The sequence below is a fragment of the Rhipicephalus microplus genome, chromosome 6 (assembly GCF_043290135.1).
Source record: "Rhipicephalus microplus isolate Deutch F79 chromosome 6, USDA_Rmic, whole genome shotgun sequence".
Lineage (NCBI taxonomy): Eukaryota > Metazoa > Arthropoda > Arachnida > Ixodida > Ixodidae > Rhipicephalus > Rhipicephalus microplus.
This window is the reverse complement of record NC_134705.1, coordinates 77,740,367-77,765,713: the sequence shown is the minus strand read 5'-3', so window position 1 is coordinate 77,765,713 and position 25,347 is coordinate 77,740,367. Positions and strand designations below refer to the sequence as shown.

Genomic DNA, 25,347 nt, shown 5'->3' with positions numbered 1-25,347 from the left:
ACGCACTCATAGAGCAGACACGGAGTTTGATTACACATAAATAAGTATTTAATTGTAACAAGGGCAAACGCAGGAGTTAACAAAAATAACAGAGGAGGCAAACTGATACGCGAAGGAAAGAACAGCTATATAACAAAATATGCTAAAAAAACACTACAAAAGATACAGACTAAAGACAAATATGCGGAACATTAATAAAATAACAACAAGATGGAAATCAAAGGAGAGAGACACTAGAAATTAATTACAGAATGATCATGGTGGCGCTTTAGAATTTAAACGTGCGACGCAGCGCACACTACAAATATTTAAAAAAAAAGGCTGGTTAAAACAAGTTTACGGTTTAACAAAAAAAGTCACAATAAAAAGTTCCATACGGACCAAACCAGCCCTTGGTGCACGTAGGGGAGTTGACGGGTGCCGCTGAAGGTCTCGCCGGCTTGGTAGACGACGAGGGTGCCCGGAATTGCAGCCGTCTCAATACGTTGCGCGGGTCACTCCGTGCTCGCCGCCCACGCGAGACTCGCGACACCGACGACCGCACTTGTTGCTGTCTGTACGTCAACTGCTCTTCCGATGCAGTTCAAACCTCCTCAGGGGCGTCCACGTGCTCCCATCTCATCTGGGAGTAATTTTCCTTGTTGAGGCCACTGGTTTCCCTTCCGGTCAGGGGCAGGGAAGACGAGCCGGCGCCACGCTGGGTCGTTATAGTCGCCGGATGTCGCCTCCCAACACAAAAACGCCCTTTCTTGGAAGATGGGGCCCGCGGATGCTCCGAAAATTGGAGTCGTTTGTGACATAGCCCCCTTCTTAAGAATATTACTTCGTAATGTTCAAGGAAATCACAAACGCTCAATGTTCGAGAGCCTGCCGTGTTCCGGTTGTCCACCAATGCGTTTTCTTTTTCGTGCACCATTTCACTGATGTGGACGACATCGCAGAGAACATCTGATACACTACACCTTCATGGTCATCATACGATGAATGTCATAACCGGCGCACCACGACGCGGACACACACATGAAAAGACAATGACAAAAATACTGCACACTTCAGGAGTAAGACAGGTGAGCATTCTTCGATGCCACATATAAAAAAAATACACGCTTTAAGCGGTATTGAAAAATCACTTACACGCAGCTTCCGACAAGGATGAATGAAAAATTATTCGGCATGATCGCCTGCGCGCAGTTCCTGAACTTACTGTCCACTAAAGCGCTCTATTTCAAAATAATAATAAAAAGGAAAGTCTTCAATAACATAGCGTCATGTTTATCACACATGCGTGCCGTGATACACTTCGATTGTATGACCAACCAGTCTCTTAAAATGAAAAGCCGAACTAAATAAAATAACAATATCCCTAAATTAAGGCTTCCCTAACTGAACGGGTAATAGGTTGAAACAACAGAACATCGTCTACAAACACTCAGACGACAAAAGCAAACCAAAAGATTAACTGAGCTATTAGTCCCCCCCTATTCATGGAATGCTCCTAAATCGAAAAACATAAATGAACATTGTTTCAACCAACAAGTCATTTGCCTTTAGGGTTACCTTTGAGTTCCTATGTACGTAACCTTTATCCGTGCTCGAGGTGGTCGCGCTCTTGGGGGAGCCGTTCGGCGCAACCAGGGCAGAGAAGAGAGTGTACGGCCGCCACACGGACGCCTGTTTCTCGTTAGTCTGCACCTCGGAGGCATGCCCTCGTAGTCACCGCGTTCTACGGAAACGGGTCCCCGAGCCACGGCGTGTCGTTCGGCCGAAAGGCGCTGCCTCGCAAGGCACCCCGCGCTTCGAGCAGGACAATGGAGCGAAGGGGGTGGGCTCTTCCGAGCTCCACGAACAAATGCCTGCCTCACCCCTCTATCTGTCGGGCGGTTTGAAGCATAGGGACCCACTCGACTGGCGAATGCCACAAAACGCAAACGAAGCTTTCGTTGCGTTGATTGCCGTTTGGCAATTCGCGATTTTCCCGGTTGCTTTGCAGCCTTCGTTTTCCTTCTGTTTGTGCGGCGTCTTTTTCTTTTTGCACGTTGCCCAGTGCTCACTTTCGAGAAGTCCACCTGCAACGTTTGCAGAGCAGAACTTGTCTCGCTTGTCTTTTCAGCTATAATGCCTATACAGTCGGGATTTTCCGTTAACTTGTGGACACCCTGACTTGCGGGAAGCTTGACTGACGGCTGAGCAATGCAAGCGTCTTCCTCGGGGCTGCGCCGCTCGCACCTGGAAGAACTACTTGCCCCAACATTGCCCAGCTCGCAGTGTGCGTCAGCACCCGACTGTGCCCCGCTCTCTGTACAGGGCTCCTCACCTACTGGGCCGGAGGTACTGCGAACTTCACATTTAGCTGCTATGGCGACGCACAAACAGGGTGGCTGTGCCAAGTCCATTACAGATGGCATTTCTGTATTAACAAGACTCTCCAGACACAGCACCTCGTCGCCATCACTGAGGCCTTCAGTGGCCTTTGTGGCCACAACAGGACTTTCAGCAGCTAACATTTTAGGTTCACTCGTGAACCCGATGTTCTCCCCAACAGTATTATTACCTCTGCCGGCTCTCAGTGGTCTGGCACCTACGGGCTCTTTGCCCCTTTTGTGCCTTGCATCCCAGGCCTCAAACATGCGCCGTCTACTTTCCATTTTCTGGCGCAGTAGCTGAACATGATCCTGGTAAGACTGCTTGTTCGTGACACGGTCGGTCACGCTACTGGGCGTTCTAGTGTCTAAGCTAAGACCCGACTGTGCCACACACAGTCCCAAGCGCTCTTTTTCCTTTTGAATTCTTAGCCTTGAATTTTCTCGCTCCTGTTCCATCAAAAATTCCAGATGTTGCCTGTACCTAATGCGTTCGGCATCGCGCTCCTCTCTAAGTCTATTTCGTTCTTTTTCGACGAAATTATATAACTCCTTGCCTACAAAGCCAAAGGCTTTGCCCTGTTCAATTAGCTTCTCAAACTCCGTGTCGTCCATTGCTAAAAACTGTTGTCCACCAACAAAGCAATAAAAGGACGTCTACATACTGCACGCTCAGAGATACGTCAGTCTCCCAGACATCACCACGTGGTCGGCCAGTCCTGTCGCGCGGACGCCAGATAATGTCACACACTTCTGGTGAGGCCCCGCCGATCCAACATCGACGTGCGGCAGACTCGCAGGCTTCCACTTTACGCTTCGACCTGCGACGCCTGAAAGGCCTCGAAGTGGCACATTTCGAATTTATTTGCGGGTTGGCCGACCCGTGCGGGGTTGCACGTGTGGTGATGTGTGGGCCTGACCGACGCACTCATAGAGCAGACACGGAGTTTGATTACACATAAATAAGTATTTAATTGTAACAAGGGCAAACGCAGGAGTTAACAAAAATAACAGAGGAGGCAAACTGATACGCGAAGGAAAGAACAGCTATATAACAAAATATGCTAAAAAAACACTACAAAAGATACAGACTAAAGACAAATATGCGGAACATTAATAAAATAACAACAAGATGGAAATCAAAGGAGAGAGACACTAGAAATTAATTACAGAATGATCATGGTGGCGCTTTAGAATTTAAACGTGCGACGCAGCGCACACTACAAATATTTAAAAAAAAAGGCTGGTTAAAACAAGTTTACGGTTTAACAAAAAAAGTCACAATAAAAAGTTCCATACGGACCAAACCAGCCCTTGGTGCACGTAGGGGAGTTGACGGGTGCCGCTGAAGGTCTCGCCGGCTTGGTAGACGACGAGGGTGCCCGGAATTGCAGCCGTCTCAATACGTTGCGCGGGTCACTCCGTGCTCGCCGCCTACGCGAGACTCGCGACACCGACGACCGCACTTGTTGCTGTCTGTACGTCAACTGCTCTTCCGATGCAGTTCAAACCTCCTCAGGGGCGTCCACGTGCTCCCATCTCATCTGGGAGTAATTTTCCTTGTTGAGGCCACTGGTTTCCCTTCCGGTCAGGGGCAGGGAAGACGAGCCGGCGCCACGCTGGGTCGTTATAGTCGCCGGATGTCGCCTCCCAACACAAAAACGCCCTTCCTTGGAAGATGGGGCCCGCGGATGCTCCGAAAATTGGAGTCGTTTGTGACAGTCTCCAAGAAAGTTTTAATATTCTCACGTTTCAGTCTATGTCGTTCAGAGGCCTTCCTAACAGGAGAGGGTGAATGTGGGGGAGAAGTTGCGCCCAACCACCCTTTCTCTTTTACCGGAGTGCGACAGCCGGGTCGCGAGGACATGTCTGTCGTTTTAGGTACAAGTCAGTAAAGCTTCTTGCGAAGGTATGGAACGCTTCTGCGGACAGCACTCGCGATGCCCCCTTTCCCGGCGCACAGAACTGGTTTCACTTCTCAGCGATGCAAAAAACCTTTGTCATGGACAGGGAAATTGGGTCAGTGAACAAACCTAGCGTGCGGACGACCGCACGCTCTCTCTGCCACTGGCCTAGGTAGAATGAGGTCGAACCTGCAACATCTTGCGAGCCGAAAACGGCAACCACCAAGACGTAAGCTTCTACCCTTGTTTTCTGTAGTATCTTCATGCGTTTACGCGTTATTGTTAACGTATAGCAATAAAGTGTTGTTGTAGACCTAGCCTGTTGCCTTATTCACCCGAACCCGTGTAGCTGCAATGAGACAAGCTATGGATAGGGGCGGTTATTCGTGCACGCTACGACTGTGTGTGGCTGGAACATTAGCTATAGGCTTCTGCGTCAGCCGTACATAGGACGCACTCCTACATGTGTAACACAGTTGCCGTGTATGGGCTACCTGAGAGACTCAAGGTGCCATGAAATGACGCTGAGCGCAGTAGAAGTGCTTTGATCGCGATGTGTGAACAGCCTCTGTAGAAGTTATTTTGGTGAAACATCATACTTTCCAATTTTGTTTTAAGTTTAGAAAACAATATTAGTAAATTACTAGTTTAAGTCATGATAAGCGGAATTCAGAGTATAAGAGCGTTCCTATGATCCTATTAGCGCTTTATCGGCGTAGTATCCTGCCGCTATGGCTGTTGGACCCTAAGGTATGCTTTTGTTCAGTGTGAATATATATTGTGGGCATTCATTATGCGCTTCTCATATATGCATGATCATAATCATCATCACCCATCTGGGTCCCTGTCCTCATCTTCACTTGGGGTCACCATAGTCATCATCGGGTGTGTGCACGCTCGGTCTCAGACTGCCCGTTCGTTGGTGAGCCCTTGGGCTGAATAAACGCTGTCTCAACCCAGACGTCATATATGGTGGAGGTGGATTTTCGGTCCTCGGGCCTCTCCCACTTCGCTCGACTCCCTGGAGCTGCATTCAGGCCGCCGATTGCCCCACTGTCTGTCAGCATGTCACAGAACGAGCCTGCCAGTGCTAATACCATCACTGCTGCCATCTCTCCCCCGCCATCTTCAGCCGCGCCTCCTGTGTACGTACACAGCCACCAGCGTGATCCCCCTCGCTTCGCCGGACGTCGCAGAGAAGACGTGGAAGACTGGCTCGATGAGTACAGCCGCGTGAGTGTTGCTAATCACTGAGACGATAGCGCCAAGCTCCGTTACGTCTCTTTCTACTTGACCGGTGTGGCGAAGACGTGGTACTTCAACCACATAATCGACATACCCGACTGGGCTTCCTTCGAGCAGCAGCTACGTCACGTTTTTGGTACTCCGGTCATTCGGTCCGCAGTCGCGAAGAGAACCCTCGACACTCGCCAACATTATTCCGGTGAGTCGTACAGGTCGTACATCAAGGACGCTCTTGCGCTCGACCGGCGGCCCAATTAATCTATGCTGGAGTCCGACAAAGTACGCCGCACTATGAACGGTATAGGCCCTGTTGCCTTCAATCCCCTGGTTGCTCAAAACCCGGCTACCATAGCCGACGTCAACACATATCAGTGCTTCAATACTCTGGACTCTGTTCGTCTACAACCAGACATATAGGAGACATAATACGTGAAGAGTTGCAGAACAGGGGTTCCCCACCTTCTCCACCGTGTTCTCCACAATCTACGGGAGCGAAATTACGCGAAATTCTCAGGGAGAAACTGACATCTTTCGGCTCACGTCCAGTCACCCTCGTCTCAACCCATACGAACCTACGCGCAGGTCACTGCTAGGCCTCCCAGCGAGGTAAACATGACGTTGCCGATAGCATCGTACGCGTCAGTCCCTGCCGCACCCCCGGTGAACTACTGTTCGATGTCACCTGACCCTTTTTCGGTCCACCTCACCGCGCTATCTCCAGGAGCCCCAAACGCCTTCTACTCCCCAGCCTGGCGCTCGTCCTGCCCTTTCTGCTACTACTGTGGCTATCGCGGCCACATATCTCGTTTCTGCCGAAAGAGCCGGAATAACATGCGTGAACGGGATTTGTACAGTGGGGCCTCTTATCAAGGTCGGCGTTAATCGTCGCTTCCGCACCGGTCTCCATCTCCTCCGGCTTCTACTGCACCACGGAACCGCCGAAGCACGAGACGCCGCTCGCCTACACCCTTCCGCCGTTCTTCTTCTCCACTTCGGCCCGCCACATTTTCCTCTGATATTCATTCGGAAAACTAAACGATGCAGTTTGTGGAAGAAAAACTGCATTCGAAACAAAACTAGAATTCCTCCATCAGGCCTATGTAACGTCGTTTCTGTGGAAGTAGAAGGTGTGCGAGTTCATGATTTGGTAGACACAGGTGCGACATTGTCTGTTATACGTGCTGATTTGTGTGAACATTTAAAGAAAGTAGCGACGCCTTACGATGGTCCCACGTTAGTCGCTGCCCAGAGGAGCGTCATTCCTCCTTCCGCGTTTTGTACAGTGCGTGTTTTCATAGACGGCATCTGCCATTATATCCAGTTTGCTGTCCTTAGCCGCTGCTCTCACCGACTAATTTTAGCGTGGGATTTTCTTTCTTCTGCCTCGGCGGCTATTTGGTGTGGCCAACGCGTCGTCCACCTCACCGACACGGACTGCACACTCAGCATACGACCCCCAGAGGCCACTTCATTTGACAGCTGCGGAAGATACCGAATTACCACCAAGTCAAGATCAAATTGTAACTATTACCTCCAAGGATATCGACCATGGCGACGTCTTGGTCTCACCATCATTTCGATGCGTCGGTTAAGGCATCATTCTCGCTTCCGGTGTAGTTCAGTTTCTCAATGGTTCCGCGCTTATCACCGCCGCTGTGAATACGACATCCGGAAAAATTCTACTTCGCCCGAACACCACGGTAGCCTGCGTGACGGATCCCGAGCTTGCGTAAATTGTGCCACATCATGCCGTCTCCTCAATGACAGCCCCAGGGGTGAGCCTGCATCTTCTTCCGCCTTTACTGTAGCCATTAGCGATGACTTGACACCTTCACAGACGCAACAGCTGCTTGCTTTGTTAAAGAAACACGCAAGTTCCTTCGATGTTTACTCCTCAACGTTGGGCTGCACTACTACTATAACGCATCCAATTCCCACAGACAGAACATCTGTTGTACGCCACCGGCCATACCGCGTGTCTCCTGCTGAGAGAAAAATCATCGAAGAAATCGTAGCTGACATCCCCAAACGAGAGGTAGTTCGCCTTTCATCAAGCTCTTGGCCGTCGCCTGTAGTTCTAGTTCGCAAGAATGTTGGCTCCGTGCGCTTTTGCGTCGATTATAGGGCGCTCAACAAGATCACTCGCAAGGATCTGTATTCAAGGCCTCGCATTGACGACCCCCTCGATTCTCTACAAGGCGCGAAATACTTTTCCAGCCTCGACCTGCGTTCCGGATACTGGCTGATTCCTATACACGAAGACGATAAAGAAAAAACAGCATTCGCAACCCCCAACGGGCTATACAAATTAAATGCTATGCCCTTCGGGCTGTGCAACGCACCCGCTACATTTGAGCGCATGATCGATACCGTGCTACGCGGTCACAAATGGAAGACCTGTCTCTGCTACTTGGACGACATCGTTATTTTTTCGTCAACGTTTCCTCAGCACCTGTAACGTTCGAATGACGTTCTGACATGCCTTGCCGCCGCTGGTCTCACACTCAACTAAAGAGAATGCCGTTTCGCCACAAAAGCTATCTAGGTTTTAGGCCACGCCGTGACCAAAGGTGAAATTCAGCTGGATTCGGACAAAATTGCTGCAGTGCTTCGCTTTCCGCGCCCCGAAAGGTTGAAGGTGTTGCGAAGTTTTCTCAGTCTCGCCTCCTTTTTTCGGCATTTCATACGAAACTTCGCATCAATAGCGGCTCCTTTGCACCAGCTTCTAGCTTCCGACGTGTCCTTTCTGTGGTCGGAAGAATGCCAAACGGCATTCGACCTGTTAAAGTGTGCCCTAACGTCCGAACCTGTACTCCGCCACTTTGATGAAGCCGCACCGACGATCCTACATACGGCCGCAAGTGGCCATGGTATAGGTGCCGTTCTGATCCAACACGACACCTCCGCTCAAGAGAAAGTAGTTGCATATGCAAGTAGAGTACTTACCGCGACCGAGAAGAACTATACCATAACTGAGCGGGAGTGCTTGGCTGTAGTCTGGGCAGTGCACAAGTTCCGTCCCTATCACCAAGGCCATCATTTCATGATCGTTACAGACCACCACGCCCTTTGCTGGCTTTCCACGTTGAAGAACCTGCCTGGATGCTTGGGTCGGTGGATTCTACGTTTACAAGAGTATGGCTTCGATATCATTTACAAGTCAGGTAGAAAACATCAAGCGCCGACGCCCTTTCGCGCTGCCCGCTACTAAATACCCAGCTCAGTGTCGGTCAAAGTTCGACCATCACTTCTACTGTAGCGCCCGCGCTCGCCTCAATAGACCAGCTATTAGCAGACAAGCGCACACTTCACTCCTGCCAGTTGTCTCATCCGTACTGCAGGCGTATTATGGACCAGCTCTCAAGAGCTTCCCATTCACCTAACACGCGGCATCGTCTTCAACTCTTGCGATTTAAGCTGGAGAATGGAGTCCTGTACCGTCTCATCTACTACCCTGATGGTCAACGCTGGGTCCCCGTGTTACCACACTCTTTTCGACTTGACGTGTTTAAAGCCTTCCACGATGACTTGACTGCCGGACATCTTGGTATATAAAATACTCACGATCGCATTCGAAGTCGTTTCTACTGGCCCGGTATTTCTACTAGCATCACACGCTACGTCGGTTCCTGTGTCCCGTGCCAGCGTCGTCAAATCCAGACAACTGCACCGGCCGGACCTCTACAGTCAATACCATGCCCTACAACGCCATTTTCGGTTGTAGGTGTCGACCTTCACGGCCCTTTTTCAGTCACATCCACTGGCAAACGATGGATAGTGACCGCCGTAGACCACTTGACACGTTACGCGGGGACAACGTCTGTATCAACTGCCCCTGTTTCAGAAGTTGCTGACTTCGTTCTGTATGCCATAATTCTGCGCCACGGTCCCCCTCGTATATCGTTGAGTGATCGTGGAAGCGTGTTCCAGACAGAAATGCAAAATGAAGGATTGCGCGCCTCTGGAATAACACACAAGACAGCTACAAGCTAGCACCCTCAGAGCGATGGTCTAACCGAGAGGTTTCACCGTACTCTTGCTTATATGATAGCCGTCTACATCAGTCCACATCACAAAAAGTGGGATACTCGTCTACCATTCCTCACCTTTGCCTACAACATGGCCGTTCAGCGCACCACCGGTTATTCCCAGTTATACCTCGTTTATGTACGTTCCTCTACTTTCTTTCTCGACGTTTCTTTTTTCAATAGTGACGTCAACTCGTCTCCGTCTTCCAGCGAGGAATACAATTTAAGACTAGCTCGGTGTCGCGATCATGCTCGCATCAACACGGACGTGCGACAGCAAGAACGAAAAGTCATTTATGACGCATCCCAACGCCTTGTACTTTTCCGACTTGGTTATGAGGTGCTCCTGTTCACATCCATTTGTGCACCTGGTCTGTGTGACAAGTTCCAGCCACACATTATTGGGCCTTACATAGTTATCGAACAGACTTCCCCCGTTAATTATCGTGTGACCCCACTTGTCGTCCTAACAGACCGCCGTCACTGCTCCACAGTGATCGTGCACGTGTATTGCATGAAGCCTTTCAGGCGACATTCTTTGCCACATTGATTCGCTACGGCCAGGTTTGGCCACATCGATGTGGGGGGAAGTAGCGTGGGCATTCATTATGCGCTTCTGATTTATGCATTATCATAATCATTATCATCCGTCTGGGTCCCTGTCCTCATCTTCACCTGGGGTCACCACAATCATCATCTGGTGTGTGCACGCTCGGTCTCAGACTGCCCGTTAGTTGCTGAGCCCTTGGGCTGAATAAACGCTGTCTCAACACAGACGTCATAATATATATATATATATATATATATATACATATATATATATATATATATATATGTATATATATATATATATATATCATGGCTACGTCAAAGCCTCCACTGAACATACAGAAGTTCAATTCAAGGGAGTACAAGAAGACGTTTCCATTCACAAGTGGCTTTTTCGACATCAAGGTGGCCGACCGAGGCATCATAGACTCATCGTGATTGAGTCAGCCACTTCAGTGAATACCTTGAAGAGGAAGCGTGCAAGTGGCACGTGACAGAGATATTTGGCAACAGCGAGACAATTGGAACGATATCAAGCGCGATATGCAAGCCCAGTTTACTACGACTGGCGGAGATACCTCCTGTTTCTTCATCCCCTACCGACTGAGAGAAGGGCAGACCATCAACGACTACTACGATGAGAAAAAACAACTTGGTTCCTTGGCTGACCTGAAAGAGTTCTTTATTAATTCTGAACTAACTGATGGTGTTCCTCCTGATGCGGAACTGGTGCTCACAGGACAGACTTTCAAATCATCATTAGAGCGGCTCACCAGTGCTCAACAAGTCTGGACATCTTTAAAACAAATAAGAGGAGTTTCTTTTACTCGTAACGCTAGTACTGCATCAAGAGCTCCACGTCTCTTCAGCAGACCGCAGCAGCCAACACTAACCCCTCGACCGCGTGCTCCGCAAAACGAATGTAGATACTGTTCAGCTGCTGGTTTCCCACTACAATTTAATTGGCACAATGAATGTCTAAGCTGCAGCAATGTGTCCTCTATTGACACTGAACAGGAAAACGTGGTGGGTGACCTAGAGTTCCATTAATACACTTCAGTGCTCTCAACAACCAAAAGCCAGTAACTGCAATAATAGATACAGGAGCAACAATATCTTTTAAAAGCCACTAGTGTACAAACAGCTAAACCGTCAGTTGATGAACGACTCCAGCATCAAGATCCAGCAAGTTGCTTCAAGCATTCGAACTTTGGGTCACGCTAACATTCAGTTACAAATTGGGAACGTCACAAAGAAAGTTATGTACACGTTCTGTGAGGCGAGGCATGAGAACGGAATCAATTCTTGGCTTTGACAGCGCTTCGTACTCCAATCTTTCTGTAAATCTCGAAAGCAAGTCAGTGGCACCAAACTTTTCTCTATTAATCGAGCATTGTACCGATGTTCATAGGCAGACAAGGCGGAGATGAACAAGCAAGTTGACGCCCTATTTAAGTAAAGTGTTGTGAGGCCTTCATTGTTGCCCTACGTCGCACCTGTCGTTTTAGCGGAAAATAAAGGTGATGGATGTACTCGTCTATGTAGTGACTACCGGAAACTGAACGCTATAACAGTACCGGACTGTCGAGCAACTGCACGTATAGCTAGATTATAATCTATACCACTCGGGAAAGGCAGAGTTTTTCACTACGTTGGCGTAACTTTGGGATATTGGCGTGTTCAAATGCATCCCAACGAGGTTCAGAAAACTGCAATTGTCACGCTTGATGGTCGTTGTGAGTGGTTGGTAAGGCCGTTCGGGTTGAAACACGCTCCGGCTACACTTGAAAGAGCCAGAGAATCAATAATATTGAAGCATCAGCTCACCCGTGTTAGTAATTACTTTGACGAAGTGGTCTTAATCTCAGAGGCAATTGATGATCATATACGACACCTCGAGGCGCCATTGAAAAATACCCAAGCCAAGAACGTAAAACCTAAATGAAAATGTGCCAATTTGCACGCTGCAGCATTGAATACCTGAGCCACAAAATTTCGCAAGGCACAGTGAGACCCAAGCAAAGTAATGTGGCTGCCATACTCAAATTTCTGACACCCAGACGAGAAAAAAATCTCCAGCGTTTTTTTGGGCACTGTAAACACCTATTATCAGTGCATGCCTCACTTCAGTGACATCGTTTTTACACTCAACAAACTTATTCACAAAGGCAGCAAGTGGATGTGGGCAGAAGCATGCGAGCAAGCCTTTCGGGAACTGAAAGAGCGGATAACTGAAGAACCAGTGCTTCGCATATACGACCCTTCGAGACCAAGTAATGTGTACTGTGGCACGTCTGTCGAAGGCATCGGTGCAGTGCTAAAACTACCTGACGACAAAGGCAAAAGACATCTTGTTGCGTATTTTTCCCGATAACCACTGAAGTGCGAGGTGAAAGAAAGAGAATGTCTTGCCGTTGTAGATGCCATTGATAAGTGGCATTTCTACCTTCATGGAAAGCCATTCCCTGTTGGAACAGATCACTCTGCACTCCAGTCGCTGAATAATGTTAAAAATCCTCAAAGTCGTCTTTTCCGGTGGTCTTCGAAACTGTCAATGTATGATGTCAACATCAAACATCAATAGGGTGCAAGTAACGTCGAAGCAGATGCACTCTGCAGAGCCCCAATAGTTATTCTTTTGTCGCACGACAAACTTCAACAATAGAATGAGTGTTCAAAAGAAGCCCATTCATTGTAAAACAACATCATCATCGTCAAAAAAGGATTACAAAAGTCATACGTGCCGAATGAACTACGCCTAACAATTCTTAAGAGTACGCATCAACATTCTGGTCACGTTGAAGTGAAGAAGGTGCTATCACTCCTGTTTGCGCAATATTATTGGCCGGTTATGATAACCGATGTCTCCAACTACATTCGGCATTGGGATACATGGCAGAGATGCAACAACATGAAAACAAAAAAGATTGGGACGCTTGAATTACTGCCTCCAGCTAAAGAGCCCTTAGACCTCTTTGCAATGGACACCCTTGGAGGACTTTTTGGATACGGCTCATCAAAAAGGTTTATTCACTTCGTTAATCATCCTGCGACCCGCTACGTATGGGCGTTTGCTCATAAAAGTGAGAACAGAGACACCTTCATCTGATGCTTAAAAACATTTTTTTCTGGAAAACCAAGGAAGTTACTCTTAGATCGTGGAATAGAATATACTGCAGGAAAGCTTAAGCAGTTTTTAAAACATAACGGTATACACCAAATATTCACCTCATCTCATCATCCGCAATGCAACGACGTGAAAGAGCGGACCAACTAGACCATCCCAACCAGACTATAATGTGAGCTGAACGACGAACCACAATAGTCTTGGACTAAAATGCTTCCGGGTGTAATTGACAAACACAACAGAACGCCCCACGAAGTGAGCGGCTATGCACCTTCCTTCCTCATGTATGGAATTTCATCCTATCCTACTATACTGAAAGAAGAAGAAACTGTTTACGAAGCGCCAAAAAATTGCAGTTACCGATTCTATCAACTACCACGATTAGAACAAGGTCGTCCATGATAGAAAATTTCTTCCGATTGAGTTTCCACTCGGTGACTTTGTCCTTTACGAGACGCTGGGGCATCGCAACAATGGCAAACTGCGTTCCGTCATGGAAGGACCTCACAAGATTCTGTGCAAGGTCTCAACAGTGAGCTATGTGATCGACTGCTCCGTGCTGCCTTTAGGTAGAAACTTTTACATTGTGCATGTTAGCAAACTGGGGCATTATTTGTACTTTCTTAGTTGAGACTTTCTAGAGGGGAGGGTGAGTTGTGACGCATTACGCATTAAGCATTGACAAGGTGATTGTATAGGAGAAACCACCCTATTAAAAATCCTGGGTTTGTGGATGCTGGAATTGTTGCTGGAGATGGTGGAAAGAATACTGGATATGGTGGAAATATTAGTGGATATCGTGGAAACTGTGGTGGGCATAATGGCTGATGACAGCGAGAGTGGAAAAAATGATGGCAGATGGTGGTGGTGGTGGGTGAGCCAATGGTGGTGATGGTGGAAAATACCGGCTGATGGTGGCGAGGCAGAACGTGTTGAGTGGAAGGCTTGGTGAGCAAGGGGGACGACGGTGGCGTTAAGCAAACTTGGTGGATGATGGTGACATGATGAAATAGCACGTGGCAGTATGTGAAATCACTTATTAGTAGTGTTTGGTTCTTGAATGTGCAGAGATATATATTTATGGTCAAAGAACCAACGCTGTTCTTTACGCTTTCTAGCATATTTATTTTTTTATTACTGTAGCATCAACAACGCTTCAATTTCTGTAGAGCCTAAAACATGCGACAGTGAATATGTTTACATTTCGGACATGTACATACATCAGTTTGACATTCGCGATGTGGTTCCTGTGATTTTGAATAGACTACAGGTGTCACTGTGAACACTGACAACAAATGTTTTACATCAGCGCGCAGTTGCCGAGAAGTAAATGAGCTCCAGTTCGCGATCGCCCTTTTCAATTTGAGAGCAAAACACAGTGGTCACTTGAAGTCACCGCGCTGGAAAAGCAACCCTGGCAATTCTTGCACACTCTGTTGCTTAAGCCGTACTTTTAAGGTAACAATGTGGGTGCGAATGTGCATAAACTCACTTTCGACATGCGTCAAAATGAGCCGTAGCGAAATTGACTTTCACCCTTTTATTATACCATCACGATTTGCACCAAACGTTTGTCCTACCGACCGAGCCCGTACAAGTGTTATCGGCGCTTCTGAGTTTTAGAATGCTAAATTTTCACGAGTAAAACGACCATACAGCACAGCCGTGCATAATTTGACCTAAATGAAGCCTTTTGTATTTTGTACGGTGTCCACACAAGAAGCCACAAACATCCATGCCACGCGCTTGCGGCACTTCCACCAAATGTACGCCTCCCCTAACCGACAGTGGCCGGTCGCACTCGCCAGTACTTCACTGGCTCTTATGCGAGAACACAGACTCGTCAATTCGTATGCTTACTGAACCAATATGATAGCATAATGTTTGTGGTGCACTGCGCTCGTTTTGGTCAAGCCTTATGTAGTTGTTCTAAACGACAGAGCAACAGCGCTGTGCCTTGCGCGAAACACATCACAATAAATTGTGTCGGCGTATCTATCGAATGAGCATAAAAGCATCATAAAGCCAGAAGAGATATCGCCCTTTGGAAGGATGGAGAAACAGATCAGAAATTTGGCAGTAGCCGGTGATAAACTCTACTTGCTCCTCAGTCCACTGAGTTAGCTTTTTCTTGCGGTTGTACATAGTAACAAAAACATAGCGCTGTTGCCATTATCGCAGTGGCAATAGTTCAGCCAGCAGTTGTTTGTGTTTATCAGAAGGGCAAATGTTAGTAGTAGATGCAGATCACGTTCATCTTGAATAGGCGACAAAAAACTGGTTAAACAGTGAGTTGGGTTGACTACTTCTTTAACACCAAAGTTTACCATCTAGTGGCGTGGCGCAGTGGTTAGTGTGCTGAGTTCAAAATCCAAAGGTGGCAGATTCTATTCCGCGCTGTCGAACCATTTTTTTCTACGGGTGCTTTTTACAACGACGTTTATACAATTAGTTTGATTATTGCTTTAGTGGCAGCTCGTCACGATAGTTATAACGCTGCTTCGAGCTCCAAAATTACCGGCTGGAGCGCGCCATCTACCTTGCGCTCCACCATACGCCACCACACACCATGTGTCATCAACATTTCAAGCACCATAATCCACCGAAATGGTGGATGTTGAATTCATTTATTTGTGGGGTTTAACATCCCAAAACCATCGTATGTATATGAGAGACGCCGTAGTGGAGGGTGCCGTAGTGGAGAACCACCTGGGGTGATTAAACGTGCACCCAAATCTGAGCACACGGGCCTACGATATTTCTGCCTCCATCGGAAATGCAGCCGCCATAGCCGGGATTTGAACCCGCGACCTACGGGTCAGCAGCCAAGTACCTTAGCCACTAGACCACCGCTGTGGGGCATGGTGGATGTTGGAATCCCCCCTTCCTATGCTGGACGTTTTTTCAATAGGGCGAGGAAGAAGAATTGCGCGTGGAATAGAATAAATGCATGGCATCTTCTGGACCACGACGTGTCTTCATTTTATAGCATGTGATGTATATATACTGTTGTATACCCAGTGTGCCCAGTTCACTGGGCTGTACCCAGTGTTTCGAGATTGGTCGCGGCATTGGACTCTTCGGCAGGTGAAAAGGTGCGGGCAGTACCATCCAAACGGGTCATATGGGTCCTTGCACGAGGTGCCGAGGAGCATGTGTTGTGGTAGTAAACAGCAATATGTCCAACGCGGTGGCAGTTGAAACATATAAGGTGGTCATCTGCAGTTCGCCACTCAGCCGGGTGGCGGGTACGTGGAGAAAACCGTCGGTTGCAGGAGGGGATCGCGAAAGGGCATTCGCTGACTCTGGGCGCGGTGACATGGCACACGGAAGGCACTCCGATGTTTTTTGAGCTCCTGGCGCACAATAGCTTGAACAAGAGGAACAGTAACAAGAGTGGTATCGGTACTGCGCGAATAGAACACCGAGGGCGCCATCGCTTCTAATACGTCACCAAGTTCGTCACTTGTTTACATTGTCTATGTTTCGCGCCTCAAGACCTACTTCAGTCACACTTCTTCCTTGCAGCTTGTCCTCTGTAAAACACTTTATGGAGAAGTCACCAACTCCGTAACAATATATATATATATATATATATATATATATATATATATATATATATATATATATATATATATATATATATATATATATATATATATATATATATGTATATATATATAAACAGAAAGAAGTGTATACCTAAGGGCTCGTTTTTCCCTTTTACGACACAATACTGATGAGATCTCACAGGCAGTAATGCCAAGCAATGTTTAGGTGAAGTTATTAGAACCAGTGTAGTTTATATAAGAAGAAAGAAAAGTGGGCGAAAAAATAACTTGCCGTGAGCAACACTTGCCTGCTCACGGCAAGTTATTTTTTCAACCACTTTTCTTTCTTCTTATATAAATTACACAGGTTCTAATAACTTCCCCTAAACAATGATTGGCAATAATGTCTGTTAGATCTTACACACACACACACAACCACACACACAAATATCTATCTATCTATATATATATATATATATATATATATATATATATATATATATATATATATATATATATATATATATATATATATATATATATATATATATATATATAGTAGTGAATAAAAAAGACGTTGATACCATCAAGTCAGCTATCATCAACACAAGAAAAAGGCACGAGATCGGCAATCAAGCACAGTCATCTGGGTCCGCCTACGTTCCTTTAGAGCTACCACCCGCTTGCTCAGTCCTTCAATAAGCCCCCTTTACATTTGGTGGATCGTGCTGGGTAAGTACATCAGCTACACCCTGGAACTCTGATCCCGCACCCTGCCGTCGACCATGCAAGTTGACGCTGCCCAACAGACAGCACCTCTCGCGGCCGCTACTTGCCCCGGCCCTGTTCACCAGCGAGACCCCCCGATCTTTTCGGGCGCCAAAGACCAGGACGTTGAGGACTGGCTGTCTTCCTACGAAAAAGTCAGAAGACCAAACAGGTGGGATGACGCTGCTAAGTTGATCACCGTCAACTTTTACTTGGCTAATGTGTGAAACTGTGGTACACAAACAACAAATCCGAGTTCGAAAAGTGGGCCACTTTCAAGCAGGCAATATCCTAGGTTTTCGGTCGCCCTGCCATGCAGAAGTTGCGCGCCGAACAACGCCTGCGCTCACGGCCACAAGAACCTGGCGAAATGTTTACCGCCTATATTGAAGATATACTCGATCTCTGCAGGCGCGTCGATGCCGCAATCAGCGAAAGTGGCAAGATCCAGCACATTTTGAAAGGTGTTGATGACGACGTATTTCAAATGCTCCTTGCGAAGTCTCCTGGCACGGTGCCTGAAGTGGTAACTCTGTGCCAGAACTACGACGAATTGCGACGGCAACGAGCTCTCACCCATCGTTCATTTCAGCCTTACCAACCACTCGCTGCACTGGAGGTCGTACCTGACCACTTCCGCCTTCTAGCACAAATGAAAGACTTTGTGCGTGAGGAGGTCGCACATCAGCCTTTTCCTGCCGTTTTGTCAGCGCCAAGAGCTCCCGCAGCAGCAGCAAGAGCAACCACTGACACCGTTAGCTCCCATGCTCCGAATGGAGGCGGAAATGTTGTAGGCCCGTGTACTCAGATTTGGGTGCACGTTAAAGAACCCCAGGTGGTCAAAATTTCCGGACTCTCCACTACGGCGTCTCTCATAATCATATAGTGGTTTTGGGACGTTAAACCCCCCATATCAATCAATCAATACCATGCTCCGACATGCACTTCAGGACCAGATTGCCGAGCCTATGCCAGGGCCCTTTCAGCAGCAAATTGTCGCCGCGCCTCTTACTTATGCAGACGCAGTAAAGAGGCAGCAGCCACACCAGCCCTCGCCGTTCAATGGACTGCCGCATGTCACCGCTCCTACTCAGTCTTCCGTCGCATGGGCTCCTCCACGCGCTACCACAGCCTCGACTCAGCCATATGCCACGTGGGCGACGCCCCTCGCTGCAAATGCCTGGTGAACGTGCGATAACCAGCCGATCTGTTTTGCATGCGGCGGCCCTGGCCATATCTCCCGTTACTGCCGTCGTCGCGTGCCCGCCTACACAGACGTCCGACCACGAAGCAACTACATGGACCGACCCCCTTTTGCTTATGAAAGTTCGGATCGTCAGTCAAACATGTCTTCCTGTGACTGACTATCCGGCAACTTCGTCTCGTCGCCCACCTTCACCCAATCGACGCTCTTGTCACCCTTGCGTCCACGACCAGCCCCTCAAAATGAGGGAAACTAGCCGTCGCAGTTCAAGGGGCAAGAACTGCGCTATCGAAATGTTCAAGTCCTCACACCTTGCCGTCAATGATCGTCGAAGTTTTTGTAGACGGCGCCCATGCATACCCTCTTGTGGATACCGGTGCCGCCATGTCTGTTATAGACGCCAAACTTTGCCGCAAGCTCCGAAAGGTGACCACGCCGCTTGATATGATGTCCTTACGTGCAGCAAGTGGAGAACCTGTTCGACCTATGGCCGCCTGCACTGCCCGACTCTCAATTGCGGAGGACCAATACATTGTTGAGTTTATCGTGATTTCCTCGTGCTCTCATGACATCATACTTGGCTGGGATTTCCTATCGCGTAATCATGCCGTTATAGATTGTGCCCGTTCCGAACTTTTACTGGTTTCGTTGTTCGACCAGCCCAATGACCACACTAATCAAGCCGCACACAAGCTACTTGTCAAAGAGGACACTGGCATTCCACCGACAACAGCTGTTTTGCTCCCTGTGGTCTCCGACGGCATGCGTGATGAAGTAGCATTTTTTGAGCCATCAAGCCTCTTTCTAAGTCGGAAATCATTCCTGCTCCCTTATTCAGCCCTCTCAATTTCTAATAGAGCCAGTGCTCTCTGCCTTATCAATCCCTTTCCCCATACCATCAAACTGTTTGAAGGCGAGTCGCTTGGATGCGTACAGCCCAATAATAACGGACAAATTTTTACTGTGCCGCAAGAATCATCCCAAAGTGACCTCGCCGCCGTCAGTGCTCTTAACCACTCTGATCTACAGGCTTCGAAAGTGTTCGATTCGGCGATCGCAGACGGACTGTCACCATCTGAACGATCTGAACTCCTCCAACTGCTGTACCAGTACCACGAATCTTTTGATGTTGTTCAATCTTCACTTGGCCGCACTTTTACCACTCTACATTACATCGATACCGGCTTCCATGCGCCACTACGACAGCGACCATATCGTGTGTCTGCGGCGGAACGCCAAGTTACTACCGAACAGGTGAACGATATGCTGCAACGCGGTGTCATTCAACCTGCACAAATAAAAAAGACGTTCATACCATCAGGTCAGCTATCATCAACACAAGAGAAAGGCACAAGATCGGCGATCAAGCACTGTCATCTGGGTCCACCTGCGTTCCTTTAGAGCTACCACCCACTTGCTCAGTCCTTCAATGAACCCCCTTTACAATATATATATATATATATATATATATATATATATATATATATATATATATATATATATATATATATGGGGAAAGAAGTGTATACCAAAGAGCTCGCTTTTCCATGTTTTGAAACAATAATAATGAGATCTAACAGGCAATAATTCCAAGGAATGTATGAGGAAAGTTATTATAACCAATTTAATGTAAATAAGAAGAAATAAAAGTGGCTCAAAATATAACTTCTCTTGAACAAGAATCGAACCTATGACCTCCAAATAACGCGTTTGATGCTCTACCTCTGACCAATCACGACGGCTAGCCCCAACTCGCTTTATTGAGTTTATATGCGAAATTTAGCGTGGTAGTGCCAAGCAGCACCACCTGTAGCAATGGCGGCGAGTGTGGCACAATCTTTCATAAGCCTGTATGGTGCCACGTAGAACGCGAACTTTAGACAAGCTCTCAGCTGACCAATAGTGCCTCGTATACAATCTAAGGGCACCAAGTCTGCCAGTACGAGGCCCTCGTTATTGAATATGGCGAAGAAGTGTATACGTAAGGGCTCGTTTTTTTGTGTTTTGACACAAAAAATAAATGAAATCTAACAGACAATATTGCCAAGAAATTTATAGGAGAAGTTATTAGAACCAATGTAATGTAAATAAAAGAAAGAAAAGTTGGTGAAAAATAACTCGCCGTGAGCAGGAATACATACATACATACATATAAATATAAATATATATATATATATATATATATATATATATATATATATATATATATATATATATATATATATATATATATATATATATATATATATATATATATATATATATATAAGGGAAAGAAGTGTATACCTAAGGGCTCGTTTTTCCGTGTTTTTAACACAATAATAATGAGATATAACAGACAGTAATGCCAAGGAATGTACAGGGGAAGTTATTAACATTAATGGAATGTAAATAAGAAGAAAGAAAAGTGGATGAAAAAATTACCAACTGTAAGCAGGAATCGAATCTACGACCTTCGAATTACGCGTTCGTAATTCGAAGGTCGTAGGTTCGATTCCTGCCTACAGTTGGTAATTTTTTCATCCACTTTTCTTTCTTCTTATTTACATTCCATTAATGTTAATAACTTCCCCTGTACATTCCTTGGCATTACTGTCTGTTATATCTCATATATATATATATATATATATATATATATACATATATATATATATATAGAGAGAGAGAGAGAGAGAGAGAGAGACTTGCAGGCTTTTCGATCGCCTGCTGCCGAATCAAGCATGCAGTCACCCGCACGAGGGTACTTCGTTAATGACCCACGTTAGCTATTGAATCTCATCTTCTTGGATTAGTCGTTTTTTCGCAGTTTCTGTCGGCAAACATTGCTCTAAACCATCACCACCGAGCAGCGGCATTAGTCAGAAAACAACGCAGGAAACGAGGTACAGAAACAGGTGCCGCACGACTTTTTCTCCTTACCGCGAACGTTCCGCTATAGAACTCCTCGAGATGCCATGGCCCTCCATGTATTTCATAGCTCTAACAACCATCTAGTCCACATTGCCGCGCACCGTGGATGGCACTCTTACCACAAGCACCAAATCATTTCAAGTCTTTTTGAGCATGGTTGAAGCAATTGAATTTTTTTCCCGATCAACCTCACCAATCTGTAACTCTTGCCCTTTGAATATAAAAACTCCTAAAGGTATAGGCAAGACTCTATCAGCTCTAAAGGTCACCGTTAAAAGTAAGCACGAGCCTTACACCTTCAAAGTTAGATTGTGACCTTTGTTAATTAACATGTAAGACTTTAAAACTTAAGAAGGTAAAAAAACACAAAAGCGGCTACCCGTGTAACCTATAGAAAAGAGGAAAAACGTAGGTAAAGGTACACATAGAGGATACGTGGTTAATAGTGTAGCTGGAATGTCCCGCACTGGTTTGCCCATCCTCATGCCTGGTTCTTCTCGCACGCATGAGAGCGGCACTTCACCAATTACTTTGTCGCTTCGGCAACAAATAAGCTTGCCACACAGAAATGTGATTGTTGTAAGCCTACCCAAAATATGCAGACGTACTAGTGGCTTTGCGTCGGGGTCAGTGTCATTGTAACATATGTTGATAATGAATGGCATTCAAGTATGCTTATTTTTTCTCTAGGTAGCAAGACGCCTATCCCTTTTGGGAGCCGGATATTTTAAGATCTCCTTCATCATCCATCCAGTGAGTAGATGCATTTCCACTTACTACTAATGGGTCATGGGCGTGGCACATATAATGGCGAAAGCTGTTGTGAGATCACAACAATGGTCACGTGCGCTGTAGTGTTCCGGTGCCGCCACTGCCGCCCATACCCATTACCGCTATCGTGCTAAATAAAAAAAAACTTGATAAATTAAAACCACCCAGGACATAGCGGTATCCAAACCAGGATCCCCGGCGTATCAGCCCAGTAATCATCCTCAGGGCTACGCCACTGCTTGAAACTTTGTTGCAATCTAGCCTTAGGCAGGCTTGATCTCGGGAATGGTATCGCGTTATTACAAGCATTAAAGTGTTTTAGAACATCAAAAGAACAATCAGGCTTCACACAATGAGAATTATGTAACTAGTGCCTTGAGGGATTCGCCAACTCATTACAAAAACTGCAGGCATTATTCTTCATCATCATCAGTGATGGCAGAAATATTTCACCAAATTCTTTGCAAATGTGTAGCGCGTGCCACACTTCTAAATATGACAAAGGATGGCATAGCAAATGCCTGGCCAATCCCCCACAGTTGTTATGCGTCATAAGAGAGGGTGAACAAGAACAAGAATGCCTGCCCACCACACAAAAGTTTTAATAATTTATGGCGGAGTAGGTACCCTGCAAGTGCGCTTGGAGCAGCTACCCAAAACGTGGTAATAAAAAGTCTTTGAAAGGCCGCTTTTCCACCTTTAGCTGTGACAGCACTGAGCATTCCGCGAGGTCTGGTGGTGTTTTCTGCTCAGAACTTCCATCATTCCAATGGCAAAAAAAACGCAAACAATGATTACTGCTTACATCTGCGCACTCCATGATAACATTGTTGTTATGTTTGAGGAGAAGTTCAAGCCTACATATTGCCGCGTGTGTGCGCCAGTGGTGGCGACAACGAAGCAATGCGAGTGTTCTTTGCCAAGGGCAAAAGACCAAGAAGTCGTCGCAGTCTTTTTTCTGGGATCAATAAAGCGTATTTGTTTTAGGTGATTTGTGTGCTCGTCGATCCCGCGTCGTCACACTGGTGGAGGTGCTGGGTAGTCTTCATGCTTGGCACCTTTTCGCGGACACGACATTCGAGCCCGGAATCGTTAACACCCATCGACACACCAGTCCACCGCTTTAGTCGCCATCTTTGAGGCCTGGATCTCGAGCTCAATCCCTTGCCAGAGACTGCCAGCAATCGCTTGCCTCCTTCAGCCACCATGGCTACTGCTGCTCCATCGCAAATGACACTTCAGAATCCTATGATTCCTGACTGCTTTCATGGTGAGACCTATGAAGACGCCCAAAACTGGCTGGGCCACTTCGAACGCTGCGCGAAGTACAACCAGTGAGCCACCCCAGAAGACAAGCTCACGAATGTGTGCTTCTACCTGAAAGACAACGCACAGACTTGGTACATCAACAGGGAAAGATGAATGCCTACGTGAGACGACTTCTGCAACCAGCTGATTGACACCTTTACTAGTCTCGATGGAAAGGATAATGCGCAACGTCTCTTGGAAGCTCGAATTGAAAAAAACCAAATGAGAGCGTAGCTATGTTCGCTGAGGACATGACCCGTCTTTTCGGCAGGGCAGATCCCGAGACGCCGGAATACCGAAAGCTGCGGTATCAAATGCGAGGTGTGAAGGAGCAACTGTTTGCTGGGCTCGGGAGAAATCCACCAACCACAGTAGCTGAGTTCACAAAAGAAGCCACAGCTATGCAACTGGCCCTACAGCAACGGTACCACCAGCAGAACCAGGTCAACTTTCGAGCAAGTGGCCCCGTTACAACTGTAGCAACCCTCGTCGACAATTGACAGGCCTCTGCGGGAAGTCATCCGGGAGATTTGGAGGGAGGAGATTCGGTAGCTTGGTTTAATTCCAGCAACTGAACCGACACCGGCATTGTCTTCTGTCGCTGATGTTGCCCGGGACGAGGTCCATCAGGCACTCTTTTCATCCGGCTATGATGATGTGTGACGACATTTTACTTATGCGGGTGCAGTTCGACGCCCCGTCGTCACGCCTTCGGCACAGCGGACTTGAATTACTGGACCACTACCAACGCTGCAAACACAGCCACTCTCACCGCTGACGACTTTCCCAACGTCACCAATCTCGCCGACAAGACGAATGCCATTAAGGCGAAATGCGAAGCCCACAACCTGGTTCAATAGTGAGTCCCCGCTTACCTACGAGCGTCGAATAACCGATTTGTGGCGTACCTCTGACCGTCAACCGGTATGCTTTCATTGTGGCGAAGCTGGGCGTTATCGTGACGCTCAGTACTCAATATTTCCTCGCTACCATGATTACTCCTACGTACGACGATCGACACGCGTACAACGACACTCCTATGAACACACCGCCGCAGAATCCAATGAGGCCCGGGTCACGTTTTTTATCTACTGCGCGGGGCATTTCACCTAACCGTCGCAGTTTAGCCGACGTCACTAGGGGAAACTAGACACAGCAACCTCGGGGGGTGGGATTGCCAGTAATCGAACTTCCGAACAGCCCCCATTGCAGACATATGACAGCTCGAAGTCACCCACACCGAAGACGGCGATAGCAACGACTAATCCGACGAATGGAAAAAATGCCGATGTAACTGACGTTATCAGCGCTGACCTCGTCGTTCACATTGAGGGCCACCAAGTGACGGCTCTTGTCGACACCGGCTCCCACTTTTCTATAATCAGCCTACAGCTAGCCGGCAGACTAAGGAAGATGAAAATGCCAAGGCACGGACCCAGTATAGGAGCTGCAGGAGGTCAGTTGATGACACCAGTTGTAATGTGCATGGGCGAACTCTTCATCGCTCGTTCCACCTTTGACGCCACCCTCGTCATTCTCCACGAGTGCTGTAAACAACTCAAACTGAGAATAGATTTCTTGCGCGAATACGGGGCTGTGATTATAATCCATGACAGAAGCGT

The 25,347-nt window shown here is 47.2% G+C and overlaps 1 protein-coding gene across 3 annotated transcripts in view; it reads left to right on the top strand.

The window, feature by feature from the left end:
- LOC119167582 (uncharacterized) overlaps positions 1–25,347 on the top strand; it is a 212,831-nt gene that overhangs the window by 25,776 nt on the left and 161,708 nt on the right. For all 3 annotated transcript variants that reach the window (XM_075866089.1, XM_075866090.1, XM_037419085.1), the window contains exon 3: positions 22,337–22,399. In XM_075866089.1, the coding sequence (XP_075722204.1) occupies positions 22,337–22,399 (63 nt within the window). The remainder of the gene's footprint in view (positions 1–22,336; positions 22,400–25,347) is intronic.